This window comes from Miscanthus floridulus, unplaced genomic scaffold (assembly GCF_019320115.1).
Source record: "Miscanthus floridulus cultivar M001 unplaced genomic scaffold, ASM1932011v1 os_1405, whole genome shotgun sequence".
Classification (NCBI taxonomy): Eukaryota; Viridiplantae; Streptophyta; class Magnoliopsida; order Poales; family Poaceae; genus Miscanthus; species Miscanthus floridulus.
The window spans coordinates 2,947-22,732 of record NW_027097699.1 but is presented as its reverse complement, the minus strand read 5'-3'; the positions used below and the strand labels follow the sequence as shown (position 1 = coordinate 22,732).

The window sequence follows — 19,786 nt, the reverse complement described above, 5'->3', positions numbered from 1 at the left end:
TAGGTTGAGATGTCCATTAGTTGGCATTGGTGTCTTGATTGGCTTACATTCATCCATCTTGAATCTCTTGAGAAGATCATTTGTATATTTCTCTTGAGAGATGAAAATCCTTCTCTCATTTGTTTGATTTGAAAACCAAGAAAGAATGTAAGCTCTCCAATCATTGACATCTCAAACTCCTTTGACATCAATTCACCAAACTCTTTGTAAGAATCTTCATTTGATGATCCAAAGATGATATCATCAATATACACTTGACAAATGAAGATGTGCCCATCAAGCTTCTTGGTGAATAGTGTGGTGTCGACCTTCTCGATGGTGAAGCCCTTCTCAATAAGGAAGTCCCGAAGGCGCTCATACAAAGCTCTTGGGGCTTGCTTAAGCCCATATAATGCCTTGGACAACCTATAAACATGATTAGGATATCTAGGGTCTTCAAACCTGAGAGGTTGATCAACATAGACTAGTTCATTAATAAAGCCATTTAAAAACACTTTTCACATCCATTTGATATAGTTTCATTTCATGATGTGATGCATATGCAAGGAGGTACGAATGGCTTCTAGTCTTGCAACCGGTGCAAAGGTCTCTCCAAAATACAATCCTTCAACTTGAGAGAACCCCTTTGCAACTAGTCTTGCCTTGTTCCTCACAATTACGCCTTGATAATCTTGCTTGTTGCGAAACACCCACTTTGTTCCAATGACTCTTGCTCCTTTGGTTGCTCTTTAAGAGTCCAAACTTCATTGCAGGTGAAATTGTTTAACTCTTCATGCATGACATTTATCCAATCTGGATCTTGAACTGGAATGTCTCCAACTAGAATGTTCTTCATAGCCTTCCTCAATGGTTCATCACCTACATCATCAAGATTCTCATGTGCTCCTTGGGAGCCATTAGATTCATCAAATTCTACATCATATGTTTCTTCAACCAAGCCGGTGGCATGATTAAATACTCTATATGCTTTGAACTTTGATGAGTAACCAACAAGAAAACCAATATCATAACATCTTTGAAACATTCCTAGGCGTTGCCGCTTCTTGTAGATGTAGCATTTGCAACCAAACACCCTAAAGAAAGACATCCAGCTTCTTCTCATTGAGCAACTCATAAGGTGTCTTGCTAATGAACTTTTGAAGGAATAGGTGGTTGGATGCATAGCATGCGGTGTTGATAGCTTCCACCCATAGAGCTTTGGGGGTGTTGTACTCATCAAGCATTGTTCTTGCAAGAGTGATCAATGTCCGGTTCTTCCTCTCAACTACACCATTTTGTTGAGGAGTATATGTTGCGGAGACCTCATGTTTGATTCCAACTTCATCACAATATGCTTCTATGTTTGTGTGTGTCAAATTCCTTCCCATTGTCATTTCTTATCTTCTTGAGCTTCACTTCAAACTCATTTTGTGCTCTCTTGGCAAACTTCTTGAAGCAAGATGCAACTTCAGATTTGTCATGAAGGAAGAATACCCATGTATATCTTGAATAGTCATCACAATCACAAGACAATAAAGATTTTCTCCCAAACTCTTGTATGTTGTTGGCCCAAATAAGTCCATGTGAAGGAGTTCTAGCACTCTTGTGATTGACATGAAAGCTTTGGTTGGATGAGTATTTGCAACTTGCTTGCCGACTTGACATGCACTACAAAGCTTGTCCTTCTCAAACTTCACATCCATCAACCCTCTCACCAAATCATTTTTCATTAGCTTCTTGAGTGAGCTCATCCCAATATAAGCAAGTCTTCTATGCCATAGCCACCCAAGTGTTGTTTTGGTGAAAAGGCAAGTCTTCAAATTTGTATCTTCGGAGGTGAAGTCCACTAGATATAGGTTGTTGTATCTAAATCCTTTGAAATCACTTGATCATCATCCTTCTTAGATACAACAACTTCCTTCTCGGTGAACAAGCATTGGAAGCCAAGATCACATAATTGTCCAATGGATAGCAAGTTGAAGCTCAATGAAGCAACATATAACATTTGAGATAGAATGTTCATTTGATATTGCCACTTTACCCAATCCTTTAACCTTGCCCTTTGAGTTATCCACAAATATGATTCTTTCTTGTCCATCTACTTCATCTAGTGAGGTGAACATACAAGGATCACCGGTCATATGTTGTATGCAACCACTATCAATAACCCAATGACATCCACCAGTCTTTTAGTTCACCTACACACAAGAGATCAAGCTTTAGGAACCCAAACTTGTTGAGGGCCCTTCACCTTCTCAACAAGTGACTTAGCAATCCAAATTTTCTTAGGCCTATTCTTGTTGGGGGGTCCTAAGAATGACTTTCATCTTTCTACTAGAGTCCTTTCTAAGCATGTAGTGAGCATTGAAGGCAAAAGGTCTAGCATGCTTGGGCAAGGGTTGTGGTGGTGAAGTTTGGCACTCATGAGCAAGTGACCTTCTTTTCCACACTCAAAACACTTCTTTGGCTTTGTCTTTTGTTATTGTTGAGCTTGAGCCTTCTTCTCTTTGTTTGCCATGTACCTAATGCCACTTCTATCCATCTTCATGACGGTGTTCATTAGTAGCTCACTTTGAAGATACTTGCCTCTAGTGAACTTGCTCAATCCAATCTTGAGATGTTCTTTCTCCAACTAGAGCTTCTTGTTTTCTTCCTTAAGAGCATCATTGTTTTTCCTTCCTTGAGCTTCTTATTTTTTCTTTGAGCTTCTCATTCTCAAGTATCAACCCATCATCATGATCAAGAGTTTCTAGCACAATGGACTTGGTGGTTTTGAGTTCTTCAAGATCTTTCTTGAGATTTTCATTGTCATTCTTGAGCTTGACAAACTCTCATAATCATTGACCTCAACCATTTGCTTGCCCTTGCTACTAGAACTTTGCTCAATGCTCTCAATGATCAAATCATCACATGATGTAGCTATATCAATCTTAACAACATTGTTAGTAGCATCATGTGGCTCATTGGATAAAAATTCTTGAGCAATGACAAGATTATCATGATTAATCTTAAGAGTGGTGTATTATTCTTTTAGCTTGTTGTGGCTAGTAATGAGCTCTTTGTGCACCCACTCAAGTTTATCATGTTTATCTTTAAGCTCTTTCTTAGAAGATTTGAGCTCCTTGAGTTTGGATGATATAGCATCATTTGCTTCTCTAAGCTCAACACTAGCCTTTTTGGCTATATCACATTTTGCTAAAAGTGCATTATTTTTAGCCTCTAGCTTTTCATTCTTAGCTCTAGTTTTTATAATGATCTTAGTGTATTGTTTTAGCAATCTAGCAAGATCATCATAGAAAGGTGATTCATATTCATCATCATCACTATCGCTATCATCATTACTAGCATGTTCATCACCACTACTATCATCATCATTTGATACCTTCGTTCACCCTTGGCCATAAGGCATAGGTGTGTAGAGGATGATGGCGGTGGTGGTGGTGAAGATGATGAGTCAATAACAATGGTGGCCACCTTCTTGTTGTCACTATCATCAGATGAGCCACTAGATGAATCAATGTCCGTGAGCCAATCACCAACGATGTATGCCTTTCACTCTTCTTCTTGTGGAAGTCCTTCTTCTTGCCATCTCTCTTCTTGTATGGCTTATCTTTCTTCTTCTCATCTTCATCACTTGAGTCATCTTTCTTGCCCTTGTTCTTGTTCTTGAACTTGTCTTTCTTGGGCTTTATGCATTGGTGAGCTAGATGACCAAGTTCTCCACAATTGTAGCAATCCATCTCGGAGATTGGTTTCATTCTAGAGCTTGTGAAGAACTTCTTCTTCTTGCCATCAAACTTGATGCCACTCTTGTTGAGCTTCTTTAGCATCTTGGCGGTTTTCTTCACCATGAGAGCAAGACTTGCATCATCAAATTCATCATCACTTGAGCTCTCATACTCAAGTTTTGCTTTACCCTTCTCTTGGCTAGCTTTGAATGCTAAGTCCTTATCTTTCTTCTTGGTAGAGGATGAGCCATCTTGTGGCATGATGTGCATATACATCTCATGAGCATTGATCTTTTCTAAGATTTGTGTCGGTGTAGTGGTGGAAAGATCACCTTGATGAAGCACGGTCACAATATGCCCATATTTGTCAATGGGGAGGACACTCAAGATCTTTCTTACAACATCGGATGGTTGCATTTGAGTTAGTCCAAGCCCATTGACTTCCTCTACAAGAATATTCAAACATGAATACATTTCATTAGCACATTCTTTAGGAAGCATCTCAAAGAATTAAGCTTTTTCATGACAAGATGATAGCGTTCCTCATGCTCACTCTTGGTTCCCTCATGGAACGCACAAACGTCCGACCATAGTGCATGGGCGTCTTTATGGTTCCTCACCCGATTGAACACATCTTTACAAAGGCCTCTAAATATGGTGTTTCTAGCCTTTGCATTCCATTTTTCATAATTCAACTCATCGCCTTGTAGGTTAGTAGCATCCTGAGGTCTTGGGAAGCCTTGTGAGGCGGCTCTAAGTATTCCGACGTCTAGAGCTTCTAAGTACGCCTCCATGTGAATTTCCCAATATGGAAAATCACCCCCCTCAAAGATAGGAGGAGGTCCATCCCCATGAGACATCTTTCTCTAGGTTAAGCCTAAATATGTGAGCACAAGGCTCTGGTACCAATTGAAAGGATCAAGATGCCCAAGATGGGGGTGAATTGGGGTAATTCTAAATTTCTTTGTAATAATTAAACTCTACGGTTAGCCCAATTAACCCATTGTGCCTAGAAAGTGTTTCTATTGATCTAACGCACAAAAGTTTAACACCTTAAGTTCCAATGCTACTCTAGCATGGCAATTCTAGGAATGTAAATGACAAGAATTGAATTGCTCAAAGTAAAGGAGGAGGAACGTGGCAATGTTTTGTCGAGGTATCGGAGAGTTGCCACTCCCCACTAGTCCTCATTGGAGCAATCCGCGCAAGGGTGGTAGCTCCCCCTTGATCCGCGTAAGGATCAAGTGCTCTCTACGGGTGATTCTTCGACACTCCGTTCATGGTGAATCACCCATAACCGCTCACAACTTGAGTTGGGTCATCCACAAGCTCCGCCGGATGATCACCAAACTCTCCAACACACCAAAGCCATCTAGGTGATGGCGATCACCAAGAGTAACAAGCACGAACTCTCACTTGACCATGACAAGCCTAATGAGAAGGGTGCATGCACACTTTGCTACTCTTGATCTCACTAATGAGGGCTCTTTTGGGATTCTCAAATCTCAATCACCTCACTAGGACCTTGCTCTTCTTAGCACTCTCAAAAGGTGTTTCTCAGCTGTTGGAATGAGCAAAAGTACCCCCACACACGAGTGGAGGAAGTATTTATAACATGGGTTGAAAAACAAACCGTTATGTGCCTCTGTGGGGTGACCGGACACTCCGCTCATGTTGACCGCGCACCGACAGTGTCACCCCGACTCTAGGGTTTACAGTGTGACCGAACGCTGGCCAACGCCGGTCAGCACTGACCGGACGCGTCCGGTCGAGATTTCCCTCTTTGGAACCTTACTGGAGTCGACCGAACGCTAGCCCTCAGCGTCCGGTCACTTGACCTCTCAGCGTCTGGTCGCACCAGACGAAAACACCTCGGTCAAATGAACTGACCGGACCCTGAGCCAGCGTCCGATCAAATCGGAGCCAGCGTCCGGTCAGTATTTGACCCTCCATTCACTTCCAACTCTCGATCATACGTGAATGAAGTTTGATCCATTGGATATAAGGGCTATTTTAAAGCTACATAGTGCTAGATTTAGCAAGAGTGCACCACACCTAACTCACTAGACTCACCTAGGTCAAGCTACCCGTCCATACCCCTTTAACAGTATGGCCAAAGGAAAAACAAAGTCCTAAACTACTCTAAGTGCCTCTTCAACTCCAAACGACACTTAGAACTAGTCCATCCTTAACCTTGTCGTCCATCCTTTTAAAACTGAAATGATTTCCATCGTAGGGGCATGACCACCATGATTGCCCAATCGATCTCCATTACCCGTGACCTAACTTAATTGCCTCTGCAAAACATATGTTAGTCATAGTAATCACGTATTGTCATTAATCACCGAAACCCAACTAGGGGCCTAGATGCTTTTAGTACTGTCGGGCCATATCAGAAGGGTACATTATATCCTTCTAGACATGTCAGAACACCAACAATGTTATGGGAGCCAACATTTATCCTACAGTATGGTAGGCGTCGACATCGGCCGTATCAAAAAGATCACGATGGAGCCTATCACATGTATCCGGACATCAACAGTATTGTGGGCGCCGACAAATCGCCTTGTACCCGATAGCGTGGGCAACAAGACTAGGTAGCACGCACACTCTCTTTCTCTCACACTGTCTCTCTTGTAAAGCCGTCAGTTTCATCTATAAAAGGGGGATGCGCTCTCTCCAAAAGGATGAGACTCACACGGATTGATTCACAGACGATTCAACCACCAGTGGATCAAACAACCTACGATTCGAACGATTCCAACAGAGCATATGCTCAAATACTTAGCGCACATAGGAGCTCCCATCTCTCTCGGCCTTTCGGTCCAGAGTTCGACCGGACCTCTTGCACCCTCCATCTTTTTCCCTTCCGTTTGTAACCCCACAACAAACTTTGAGCGCCTGGGCTTAGGAATAAAGTCTCCGACCGACTCAGACTGGACGTAGGGTACGTTGCCTAAACCAGTATAAACCTTATGTCATTGAGTGCTAGGCCATATTCGATCACAACGTACGGCAAAACTATAAATATATACGTGTTGCTCACTTTCTGCACCGACACATCAACAAAGTGTTACCTTTGGAAGAAAATAAGAAAAGTAGTAAGGAATTTTGTACAAATAATATGGTTTCACATGTATATGTCATTAATTGAATGAAGAGGCAACACCGGAAGAAATTAGTGGTTGTAGACCCACATAGGGGGGTTTGGGTCCGCTTCCCCACTTGTAAAGCTAAGAAGCACACTTCCAAGCATTCTTCACCGTTGGATGAAAAAATGTGTTTTCTCTAGATGGCTCAAGATCAAAGCTCAAGGATTGAATGGCCCACATGACCACATGTCATGAATTCGAAATATCTAGTGACCCCACCACTTCATATCCACTCAAGAAGAAGGAAGCACCCCACCTGCAGGGGGTAGGACTTCATATTTTGAAAATAAAAATAGAAAATAGGAGAAAATATATGACAGAAAAAAATAGGAGACAAAAGACCCGAGAGAAGCAAAAGTAACTTTTGAAGGTTAAGTTACCGTTACGGGTCGGCCAACTGTCCATGGACCACCCTTCTGTTTCCACCGCCTTCCACCTTACTGCATGCAAACAAGGACATGATCAATGGGCAGCACCTTCTCCTCTCTTTGCAAGCGTGCCAAGGAAATATTTCCCAACTTACTTTGAGTTCTGGAGATTTGTCGTAGTAGTATCTCACAATGATCCAGTAATGGGTTTAAACAGATGTTTAGATCAGACTGCTAGCATATGGAAGTTAGATAAATACTATAGATTTTTACTAGTGGGACAATTAGATGACATTTTAGTCGAGCCAAGTTTAGATCGTCTCTTCTGGCTAATAGCGAGTAGTACTTAGTCTGGGTAAAGTAGTTAATAATTTTTTATCAGTTGGGTAATTCTTTTTGAACTAATGTTAGTTAGACTATTAATTGAGACAATTAGATTTATTAGTGTTGATTTTAGCTGCGAGATTGAAATCGACTACTCCCTTTGTTCCAAAAAGAATGCAATTCTTATATAGTGTCACGTTTTAATATCTTAAATTTGACGAATTATTAATAAAAAAATATTAATATTTATGATGCCAAATAAATATAATTAGATTAATTATGAAATGTATTTTTATAATAAATTAATTTGGGGCCATAAATATAAATGTCACTCGCTATAAAGTTAGTCAAGCATGAACCGTGACACCCAACCCATAGTGACATTCTTCGTGGGACGGCTGCTGTTGATTTCGAATTTTCGATACCGGTCTACTCCCTCCGTCCCAATTTATCTGTCGTTTTCGGTGTCCGTGCCACGACTTTGACTCAATTTGTATAAAATATGTACAACATTTATGTCTCCAAATAAATTTGTTAAAAAACTAGATTCAAACATCTTTCCAATAATGCTAATTATGTATCATAAATAATAATATTTTTTAATATATATTTTATTAAAGTTGTTTCTCGAGAAACGAAAACGACAGATATTCTGGAACGGAGGGAGCAGCTGTTAACTCTTCAAAAGAAACGGAACCGACTTGCTTCGGAGTCAGGACAACTGGACAAGCACAAGGCAGAAACCTGGGACAAGACAGCGGCAGGCGGCAGCGGCCTCGCCGTCACCATCGCCATTGCAGTCTGAGAGCCTTATCGTGGCGGTGAGAGCTAACTAGTACTGGTAGTACGTGCCAGCGTTAGGTGTCGATGGTTGGTAGATGCTTGCTTAATCGAGTGGCGTGGCTTGCAGGATGCACGAAACTATACCGAATCAAATCGAGTCAGGGGGGATCTCTTCGTTTAAGAGGAGTTAAAATTTATATAATGAATTAAGCTATTTAGTTTGAAATTTAACATTACATAACATTTCTAAGCTCATAAATAAGTCTATCTCAAATTCATAGGTGAGAGATGGAAATAGATTCTATAAATCACTATGTTATAATTCTATTCTTCAACTTATAGCACACTATTCAACTCACTTCCTATAATAAAAATACAACCTATAAGTATGTATGAATGTATTCTATATATAACTATATTAGCTTTATTAATCCATACCTAAATTATATTAGCTTCATTAAGGTTTTCCCCTCCCTCTCTCATTTTATGAGGTGAAACGCGGGAGCCACCATCTTCCCTTGGGTGTGGGTGACCAACGCGGCACACAGCCACACAGGTGGCATACGCGGACAGTTGCCCACCGGCGCAGTTGGTGCGGTCGGCGCTTCAGAGGCAAGCTATGTACGGATCAGGGGCCGTCGATCAGCTGTTTATACATTATTTTTCTCAACCGACAAAACACCATCAACGAACTTATGAGCCACGTAGATCAGCGCGAGACTTACTGCAGGGACGGTGAAATGTGCAGCAGCCCCTTGCAGCTACTTTTGGACAAGCCGCAAACGTGAATGCGCTGCTTACTGCTACTGTAGGCGCTAGCAATCTCCTGCAGCCAGATTCTACAGAGTATCCGAATTCCGAAGCCCGGTCACGGAGGTGGAGCCGCCGTCCCGGGCTCCCGGCATCACGGTGGTGGCCTCCGCTGTCTCCTTCATGACTCATTAATTGGCCCGGCGCGCTCGCGCTGGTCGGCAACGGCACGCCGCCGCCCGGAGACTTCTGTGCGCTCCTCCGGTCCTCCCCCACGCCCGCGAGGACGCACGCAATCCCTCTCAAGTCTCAACCTTTCCAAACTAGACAATCACCTCTGGACCGCGCTCCTGACGTGTGCAACTCTTCGCGCTTTTCAGCCAATAACCCTCCCGACCGGAACGCCGCGTCCGGCACCACCGCACGCGCCCGGCACGGCGCAACCCCGTTCCCGTTTCGCGCCACACCACACCATGGCGCCGCCACAACCCCGCCTCGGCCTCGGCCTCGCGCTCGCAGTCCTCCTCGCGCTCAGCTCCGCGGCGTCCGCGGACCCGCGTACGTCCGTGGCGGGGCAGACATGCGCGCCGGGCACGGCCGTGTCCGGCTCCACGCTGGCCGACAACTTCGTGCCGGCCATGGACGAGCTCAACACCAACGTCAGCGCGCGCGGCTTCGGCACCTCCGCCGTCGGCTCGGGCCCCAACACGGTCTTCGGCCTCGGCCAGTGCCTCCGCGACCTCTCCCCCGTCGACTGCAAGCTCTGCTTCGCCGAGGTGCGCTCGCTGTTGCCCAAGTGCTACCCGCGCGTCGGGGGCCGCCTCTACCTCGACGGCTGCTTCGGACGCTACGGCAACTACTCCTTCTTCGGGGAAGCCCTCGACGCCGCCAGCGACGCCCGCGTCTGCGGCACGGCCGCGGAGGGGAACTACACGGGCGCCGACCCGCGGGCGTTCGGGGACGCCGTGCGCGCCGCGCTGGCCAACGTCACCGCGGCCGCGGAGGCTCCGGGGAGCCAGGGGTTCGGGGCGGGATCAGCGGCTGTGGGGGCCGCCACGGCGTTCGCGATCGCGCAGTGCTGGGAGACCCTCAACGGCACCGCCTGCGCACAGTGCCTCCGCGCGGCGTCGGACGCAGTGGCGCCCTGCGCGCCGGCCACGGAGGGTCGCGCGCTTTTTGCAGGCTGTTACCCTCCGTTACTCCACCAGGCAATTCTGGAATGTCAACGGCACGGCGGGATCGGGCTCGTCAGGTACGACAAATTCAAATTCGGAAACCACATTATTCAACGCTTTGGCTGCTCTGCTCGCCCGATTTAGTTCGATGCTGCACAATGTTGACCACACTCAGCGGATAATCACGTTATTCTTTATGTCGCGTTGAAAATCAAAATCAATCGAAGAAAATCATGGTTAATCAACCTAACTATATTGACTGGAAGTGTTGGGATGGAGTAAACCTAAAGATCAGCGGCGGATCCAAAGGGGGGGCTGGGGGGCTCCAGCCCCCCTAATGACTTGATTTCAAGCCTAATCACTGTAGCAAAAGCTTGATTTCACCATTAAATCTTCATGCAAATCAACATCTCCATTGTTTTAGCCCCCCTTATCTCGCATCGTGCATCCGCCACTGCTAAAGATGTTTGGCTTTGCCATCTACTAGAATGTAGGGAATGTAAATTTGTCAAAACCAGCAACTAACAGACCTGTTTCGGATCACCTTTGCTTTGACCAAAGCATTTGCTAGTTCTCTCAATGGTTACAATCACTAGTAGAAAGAAATATCTCTGTCGTAGCAATTTATTTAGGTGGTTATATATACTGTGCTACTAAGAAAGCCGGCAAAGTTGCCACAACGTCAGTGCATATGTAAGAATGGTCTAGTTACGTTATCATCATTTCTAAGCCAATGTGAAATCCTAATTTGTTTGGAGGAAGAAAACATTTGACAATTTTTCACATATGAAGGTTCTTGTTTATCTTGTCACCAATTACCTAATACTAGTATTTTTCTTGTTGACTAAAGGTGCACCGCAAGTTTTCTCTCAGCTGCTCCTTTCATTTGTCCTCCTTAAAATAACTTCTCAATAATATGCAGTGCACAGTGGCATTTTGTGGATATTGCTGGGTTCATTTCTTGGTGCTTTTGCAATTGTTCTAGTCATTGCTTTTCTGGCATGGAAGAAAAGAATTCTCAGCAGGAGAAAAGGGTGCAACTCCTTCATAGGTCAGTTTCAGATTTAAGATTTCAATACCTGGAAATTTTCTTCTTCGTAACTGATATATCTGTTGTGGACTACAGATATGTATGGGGATGGACTCTCTGTCAGAATTGCACAGTCTAGTTTGAGTTTCAAATATGAAGAGTTAAGAAAAGCAACAAATTATTTTGATCCATCAAACAAACTTGGTCAAGGAAGTTATGGAGCTGTATACAAGGTATAAAGGTTTACCTTATCTGAAATGTAATCTCCTAGCAATGGGTTAAATATGAAACTGAAACTTTCAGATATATATTGATCCCAAGATTCCTACTCTGTAGGCTGTTCTTCCGGATGGAAAGGAAGTAGCTGTCAAGAGATTATTCCTAAATACAAGGCAGTGGGCCGATCAGTTTTTCAATGAAGTCGACCTAATAAGTCAAGTTCGTCATAAGAATCTAGTTAAGTTGCTTGGCTGCAGCATGAATGGTCCAGAGAGTTTGCTTGTTTATGAATACTACTTCAACAAGAGCCTTGATTTCTTCTTGTTTGGTAAGGCCATGATGTGATGCTGTCTGTCACTAATGTTGTTTCATTTGATTTACTTTTTGGTAATATTCTTTGAAGAGTGTCAAATTAGGATCGAGAATGACTAGCATTAGCTTAGAATTATTCAATTAGTATGATGCTATTCGTGGATCAATTTTTTTTAGTATCTTGATGGGTTATTCTAAAACAATTCTCTGTCAATGTAAGAGTAGGCTTCACTCATAATTGGCTCTGCCGTGCCAATCTTTTAAATTGCCATTTTTGTGCCAAAGTAAAAAAAGTGATAAAAGCTATGGAAGCGATCATTCTTTGTGTTTTAATGTTAAAAAAAGTAAGTACATAACTGAATTCATGTTTGAAGAAACAACTTGAAGAAACTGTCCTACTTCATGTTTTGATAGTAAAACATAATTCATCTGACCCTTTCAAGTTCTGCCTAGAACTTGCTCTTTTGTTTTTTGCCATTTCTTTTACAGAAAATTAGAATGGGTGTTTCAAAATTGCAATAACCAATTGTCTTGTAATATTCTTTCAGATACAAGTCGTAGAAGAAATTTAACCTGGGATCTCAGGGTCGATATCATTCAAGGCATTGCCGAGGGGCTCTCTTATCTCCACGAGGAGTCAGAAATACGGATTATTCACCGAGATATCAAAGCTAGTAATATTTTATTGGATGATAAATTTAAACCTAAAATAACTGATTTTGGCCTTGCAAGAGCTTTTGGAGAAGACGTTACTCATCTTACCACTGGTGTTGCTGGAACATTGTAAGATCCTTTATCATATTCACAGAAGTATTTACAGGGTTATTAATTCTGTTGTCATGTCAAATGGTAATGGACTAATGGTGCAATTTGAGTTTCTAAACTAAACTCACAAAATAAGTGTCTTGCAGAGGCTACATGGCTCCTGAATACATAGTGCATGGGCATTTGACAGAGAAAGCTGATGTCTTCAGCTATGGTGTTCTTGTTCTCGAGATTGTAACAGGGAAAAGATGTAGCAACTCAAATGGTTCACACGGAGGACAGGTTTTGTTAACAAAGGTACTACTATGATGTTATTGACCTCACTATTGAATTTGCTTGCTTTCTGTTATGATAGTTCTGTAATCATAATTCATATGCGGGGTCTGCATGTTCCCAAAAATGTGCTGGTACTCAATCTAATTGTCCATTTAGATTTACAGAAGAGGTGTGCCGATGGCACTTTCTGTACATAAACTCTCTTTCCTTAATTGAGAGACAGAGCTCCTGCCAGATTCCTTAAAAAAAAGATTTACAGAAGAGGTCGAAATTCTTTCAAAATCTAATTATGAGAAGAATGGGGGGCTAATAACGATCTGGGTAGAAGAGTCGTAGCTTAGCAGCTTCATACTGGTGTAGTGGCATCTATCATTGTTCATTAAAACTGAGATTGCAGAGCAGGTACTAGTATACTGATTCATGTATTTCAGTAGAAAATTGAGAAGACTTTGCTGAAATAGCACTTTGGCCTATTTGTTATGTTTAAATCATTTTAGAGTCTGTATATTAGGAATCATTTCAGGAATAGAAGTTCTAAACATGAATTTCCAGATTTACGTGCACTTCACTCGCAGCATGCAAATTTGCATCTTTGTTGAAGGAAGGAAAGAGGAGTACAGGTGTAGTCAGCCTTAGAAACAAATCATGCTTCAAGGCAAAGTGACCAACTAAAACAAATTATCGGACCATTTACTTGACCATTCCAAGTTCCAGCTATAATATAACGCGTCTAATATGAATAATTTCTTTAAATTCAAGGTATGGAAACACTACAAGGATAACAGAGTGGAGATGATTGTTGATCGAAGCATATATGAAGACTCTATCAGGGATGAGGTCATGCATATACTGCAGATTGGACTGCTATGTACACAAGCAAATTCTGATGACAGGCCTACAATGGGGAAGGTGGTGGAGTTGCTGAGAAACCACAGGAATGCTTTGGAGATTGTCTTGAGTGACCCTCCATTTCTGAATGTCGATGCTGTTGAGGACATCAAAGAAGGGGAACATTCACGATTGCTGTCCTCCAATTCTGCTCCGTCACTGTCAGGCTCGTCCCGATCTTACTTAAGTGGGAGATAATCTTGGTGATTTTTTCCTAGTTCTCAAGACAAATATATTAAAGAGTTTGTACAGTTACGTGTGATGTAAAATGATCGTGTTAGCAGATAGATCTTTTGAGAGGAATCCAGCAGCATATAATTCATAAAGTGTGCTAGACTAGGGGGCACCACCACAATTGTACATAAATATTTTGGTCCTGTTCGGCTGGCTGGAAAAATAACTGATGCTGATGCTGATTTATTGTGAGAGAAAAACACTGTTATTTCGCTGAAACGGTACGGCTGATAAGTTCAAGCGAACAAGGCCTTTGTCCCATCAGAATTATACATAAATACAAGCGAGTTCATGTGACTTTTGTGATATAAATTTATATGATACTCTTAATGAATGAAGCTAATAACCCGTTGATGAATTCTGCATAGCTAACTTTTTTGAGTAAAGTATATTGCCGGTCCTTAAACTTGTGACACTGTGTCATCCCAGTCCCTAAACCCTCAAAACGGTCATCTAGGTCCATAAACTCTGTTCGGGTGTCAAAATAGTCCAAACTCGTACAATAGAAAGGTTTACTAGTTTGATTCCATGTGGAAATCGAAGTTGGTTATGGATTTTATCAGAGTGATCCCAATCATATTAGACCAGCAAAATAACAGTCCTACATTCAAGTCAGTTAGTATCTCCACAGCCAGACTGATAACTTGGCATGCTAACTCTCGTGTTTCTTGTGAAGAGTTGAACTACCAAATAGCTTGGAACTTGGTTTGTTCAGAGAGAGAAGTATGATGGGCATGCTATGTCAAGTGGTAAGCTATCAGCATCACTGGAAATTCAATGAAAACGTCTTCATCATGCTACTACTTTTCAAATTTGATGTCTGGAAAACTGTACTGGTCAAAATGGATAAATGATTCCACACATAGTTAATTGATGTTCAAAGTGTTCATTTTGACCGAGTGGAATGCCAATATAGATAAGGAGAGGTGTCATTCTCAAATTGGCTGACAGACTCATTCAAGGCTAATAGGGGTAGGGTTTTGTTGGTCAGTTTATGCTGATTGTTATTCTAGATAGTTGTTTGCAAGATTGAAAATACTACCAGGGTTCTTCTGGAGTCATGGTAGTGTGGCGAAGTCAAACGCATACAGGAATTTCTCACAATCTCTCTAAAAAGGGGATAAAATGTAATACTAATATCTCACAAAGGTTTGCAGGAAGTCAGGAACTCACTGGAGGGCAGGCAGCTGAAGGTATCTCTGTTGTGCCCCTCTCTACCCTCAACTTTCAGCAAAGAGTGTCAATAGCTCATGCTCTGTTTCCTTGCAAGCTTGTTTTCATCTACACGCTCTTACAAATTTAATCTCTTACTTGTATACATCACAGATTATAAAGATTTGTTCAGTGAACACTGGTGCTTGGCTGCTTGCTGAAGCAGACTTGTTAGCCTTTTCTTGCTTTTGTTCTTCTTGTTTTAGAATCTTGCCATGAAATTATAACAAGAACAAGAAATAGAGTGGTTCAGTGTCTCCGGAATGAGGTATTACTGTTCTTTTCTTCTGGCTCCTGTCATAATTGCCTGTTTCTCCTCCTGGATAACAACCACTACCCTGGCTGACCCTCGGGCAACGGTGGTTCGTGAGTTCTGCAACAAAACCAAAGATGACGGTCCTGGGGCAGTTTGGGCCAACAACTTTGTGGTCGCCTTCGACAACCTGAACTCAGATCTCGAGCAAAAGGGATGGGGGATAACTTCCGTTGGGCAAGATCCTATTACTTTCTATGCGCTCGTGCAGTGTCTGGAAGATCTTAGCAAGGTTGACTGCACGCTGTGCTACTCAGAAATAAGGTCTCTTCTCCCGAAATGCTATCCGGAAATTGGAGGCCGGATATATCTCGATGGCTGCTTCATGAGGTATGCAAATTACTCATTCTTCGATGAGGTCATGGACTCGTTGGATACAAGTGTGTGCTCCTCCAGTAACCGCAGCTCAGACCAGCAGGGCTTTGGTTCAGCTGTGAATGCTGTGTTGAGTAATGTGACTTCCTTGGCTGTCAAGAGCAACAAAGGGTTTGCTGTTACTTCAGCTTTCAGATCAACAGAATTTGCAGCTTATGCACTTGCTCAGTGCTGGGAGAACCTGAACACTTCGAGCTGTGCAGCCTGTCTCAGTGCAGCTGCAGCATCGGTGGCTAAATGTGCACCGGCAGAGGAAGGCCGTGCACTCTTTGCTGGCTGCTTCATCAGATATTCGACAACACCTTTCTGGAACTCAAAGGATTCTGCGTCAAACTTCAGCTCAAAGGAACGGGTTGTTCTTTGGACAGTCCTGAGTTCCTCTGTTGGTCTCATTCTTGTACTTGTCGTTTCAGTACTGGCATGGAAGAAGAAGAAAGCTTGCAAGGCAGGAGAAGGATCATTGAAGGGTTAGTATTGTAGCTTGTCCTAAACTTCCTTTACTCGTTATCGAATCTGCTTTTTTATTGGCTCCAACTGCTTGACAAACTTGAGCAACTGCAGGCTTGTATGGCTCTGAACTTCCTGCAAGAATTTCCCTATCAAGTCTGAATTACAGTTATAAGGATTTAAAGAAAGCGACATGTTCATTCAGTGTAGAGAACAAGATAGGCCAAGGCAGCAATGGTACTGTGTACAAGGTATATACGTGGATCCTTTTTTTTTGGTGCAAGGATGCTGTGTTTTGAAGACTGCAAAGTTCCTGTCACTCAAGAGGTTGTAATTATTTCACATACAGGCTGTTCTTCCTGATGGGAATGAAGTCGCTGCAAAGAGACTGTTCCTGAACACAAAACAGTGTGTCGACCAGTTCTTCAATGAAGTTGATGTGATAAGCCAAGTGCGTCACAAAAATTTGGTGAAATTGCTTGGATGCAGTGTCGATGGCCCGGAAAGCTTCTTGATATATGAATATCACTTCAACAAGAGCTTAGATCTGTCCATATTCGGTAAATTTAATACTCATTTCATTCTAGATTCATCCTATCGTATATTTTTCGTGCATGGTCAGCATGGACACTGGTTTCATGTTGAATTAGAAGGTAAGGGCAGCATAATTTAAAACATGATACGGAGAAACAGTTTCTGGGTCCAAATTGAAGACTTATTTATATAAAAGATAACAAACCTACAGCATATGAGTCAGCACAATCGTCTCCTTTTTCGTTGACCCACAAGGTTGTATTGTTACAGACTGATAGTGGATTAACACAGGATTTTATGAAGACGAACGACTTTTGCCACTTGCAATTCTACGAGAATATCAACATTGTATATAACTTGTGATTCCCTTTAGGAAGTTTAGTATATATGACTTATTCTTTGGTGATTATTATATAATATGCCACATAGTAACTCAAGTGCCAATCTTTTCTATGTGTGCAGCTGATGACAAGAACAGGCATCTGGATTGGCAGGAAAGGTTCGATATTATTTTTGGCATAGCAGAGGGCCTATGCTACCTCCATGAAGAGTCAGAAACTCGGATCATTCACCGGGACATCAAAGCCAGCAATGTCCTGTTGGATCAAAAGCTGAAGCCCAAAATAACTGACTTTGGGCTTGCTCGAGTCCTATGCGGTGACCGAACTCATCTTACGACAGGAGTTGCAGGGACAGTGTAAGTAATACTTTGACAGCATGGTTATCTTCTGTTTTGTTTGCTTCAGTTATGCACGATCTTTCTGACAGGCAATCCCAAAGATCTCATCAAGTGAGATGGCTCAATATATGTGCAGTGGTTATATGGCTCCTGAGTATGTCGTACATGGACACCTCACCGAGAAGGCCGATGTGTACAGCTTCGGCGTGCTGGTTATCGAAATCGTCACCGGGAAGCGGTGTTGTGAGTCGACGGGGTCTCACTCTGGTCACTCACTTTTAGCAGAGGTTTGAACCATCTCTGATTCTCTGAACGTTGAAGCATAGATTTGGCTAATGAGGTCTGTATTTGGCAAAAGTCTAAATTTTGGTCAGCATTAAGAGAAATGCTAAAGTAGTAACCTCTTTTCAAAAAAAGAAATGAAAAAGGGAATAACACATATATCTGATATTCTGACATTGATGCGAAATTGCGAATGCTGCTTTGAGCACCGAGCACGATAATGCTGTTGTGGATGGTTGCAGGTTTGGCACAGTTACAAGACCAAAACGATGGAGAAAGTCGTTGACGCGAGGTTGCAGCTGGAGAAAGTCGTCGACGAGATCACGCGCGTCGTGCAGATCGGGCTGCTGTGCACACAGGCAAACCCCGACGAGCGGCCGGCCATGTCGAGAGTGGTGGAGCTGCTGAGGGACAGGGACGGAGCGCGTGGCAACGCGGAGTTCGTGCTGGGCGACCCACCGTTTTTCGAGGTCGAGATCGACATCGGGGGAGGCGTCGACTGCGAAGCATGCACGCTGCTGCCCCAGAAAGTCTGAAACTCTACCTCTGATGAGGTATCCGGGTGGACGTATTCTGACTTTCTGAGTTCAGATTGTCCATGATTTATCGGACCTGGTGTCTGGTTAAGGTGCCTCTCTCATGTAATGAGCCTTGAACTAAAAGGTGCCCATTTTAAGGGCCACTTTGAAATCAGGAAGTTTACAGGAGTCAGTTCATTTTTATATTAAAAAAACACAAAATGAAAAAATTCCCCACATTTCACAAAGAGGCCCTAACATTTTAGCTATAATAAACATGGAAACCCTATATTCGTCCAAAGATGCATCAATCAATCCATAAGTATATTGAGCAGCAAAAAGGTTAACACTTATGCTATGGATAAAAACACTTACTTCATCCATCAAAAATAAATCTTCATCTCGTGATATGAGAAGTCAATCAATCTCAACTTTGACTAGGTTTATAAAAATAATATCAACATTTGTATTTTTAAATAGGTTTAATAGGAAAAATATATGAAGTAGTTAATCTAATGATGCTTATTTGATATCATAAATATTAGTATTTTTTAAATATATTTGGTCAAAGTTGAGATTGTTTAACTTCTTAAACTGTGAGATAAAGATTATTTTGAGACAGAATATCCATTTCATCAGAGCATGCCCCGTCAAAAATGTTAGACGGAGATGTTTAGGGCCTGTTTGGAATATGGAAAAGTTTTTCTATTGTGGAAATGAACTGGATCTTGTGAACTAAACATGTTTACCTTTTCTGCCACCAAATTTTTAAATCGGACGCTATGGAGCACGAGGAGTCCTGCTCAATTTCGACTTCCAGTCGGCTGGGATCCTAATCATATCCAGCTTTACCTTTTTCTGTACTCTTCAATTGCTAGCTAGTTGCGGCGGCTCGTCGTCCTAATTTGTCAAGCACTGCTAACGTCTGGACGTCCCTGTACAGACATCTGTGGCTGCAGCCGGTTTCCCCTTTCATTTCGTGCGCATCTACACGTGGGCCCGTGTTGTTCGGATGTCGCTCTGCGTCATCCGCGCCTCCCGAACATCGCCGCGCGGGGACCGCTCGTGTACACTCCCGCTTCCCACCTATAATCCATGTGCAACACCCAATCTATTTTTAAAACATTAAGATGCAACATTTATAACATAAAAAAAATAGATAAAACACTTCAAACATGCATCTGAAACACTTTAAAAAATAATTGAAAACCATTAAAAACATACGCAACGTCCAGATAAAATACTTACAACATATGTATGAAACTTATGCATTATCTAGATAAACACAATTACAACGTACGTCTGAAAAAACAGATGAAATATTAGTGACAGACGCTTACATCATACGTGTACAACCATTGCAACATGAGCAACATCCTAATTTTTTTGCAACATCCATATAAAACACTTGAAACATGTAACAACCCAGGTTTTCAAATACCA

General features: G+C 42.4%; 1 protein-coding gene and 1 pseudogene across 2 annotated transcripts; both read left to right on the top strand.

Annotated features, from left to right (window-relative positions):
- The first annotated feature begins 9,313 nt into the window (after positions 1–9,313).
- Positions 9,314–14,233, top strand: LOC136534006 (cysteine-rich receptor-like protein kinase 2; annotated as a pseudogene).
- A 234-nt stretch (positions 14,234–14,467) lies between these two features.
- On the top strand, positions 14,468–18,662 carry LOC136534007 (cysteine-rich receptor-like protein kinase 2). Of its 2 annotated transcripts, none has more exons than XM_066526507.1 (7): positions 14,468–15,176; positions 15,310–16,350; positions 16,445–16,581; positions 16,680–16,890; positions 17,327–17,561; positions 17,680–17,830; positions 18,068–18,662. In XM_066526507.1, the coding sequence occupies exons 2-7, from the start codon at positions 15,459–15,461 to the stop codon at positions 18,359–18,361; spliced, it is 1,920 nt and encodes a 639-aa protein (XP_066382604.1). In that variant the 5' UTR covers positions 14,468–15,176; positions 15,310–15,458; the 3' UTR covers positions 18,362–18,662. The 2 variants fall into 2 exon arrangements, with proteins under 2 accessions (XP_066382604.1, XP_066382605.1); XM_066526508.1 differs by having other exon boundaries at positions 17,633–17,830; positions 18,068–18,205.
- Positions 18,663–19,786: the final 1,124 nt, after the last annotated feature.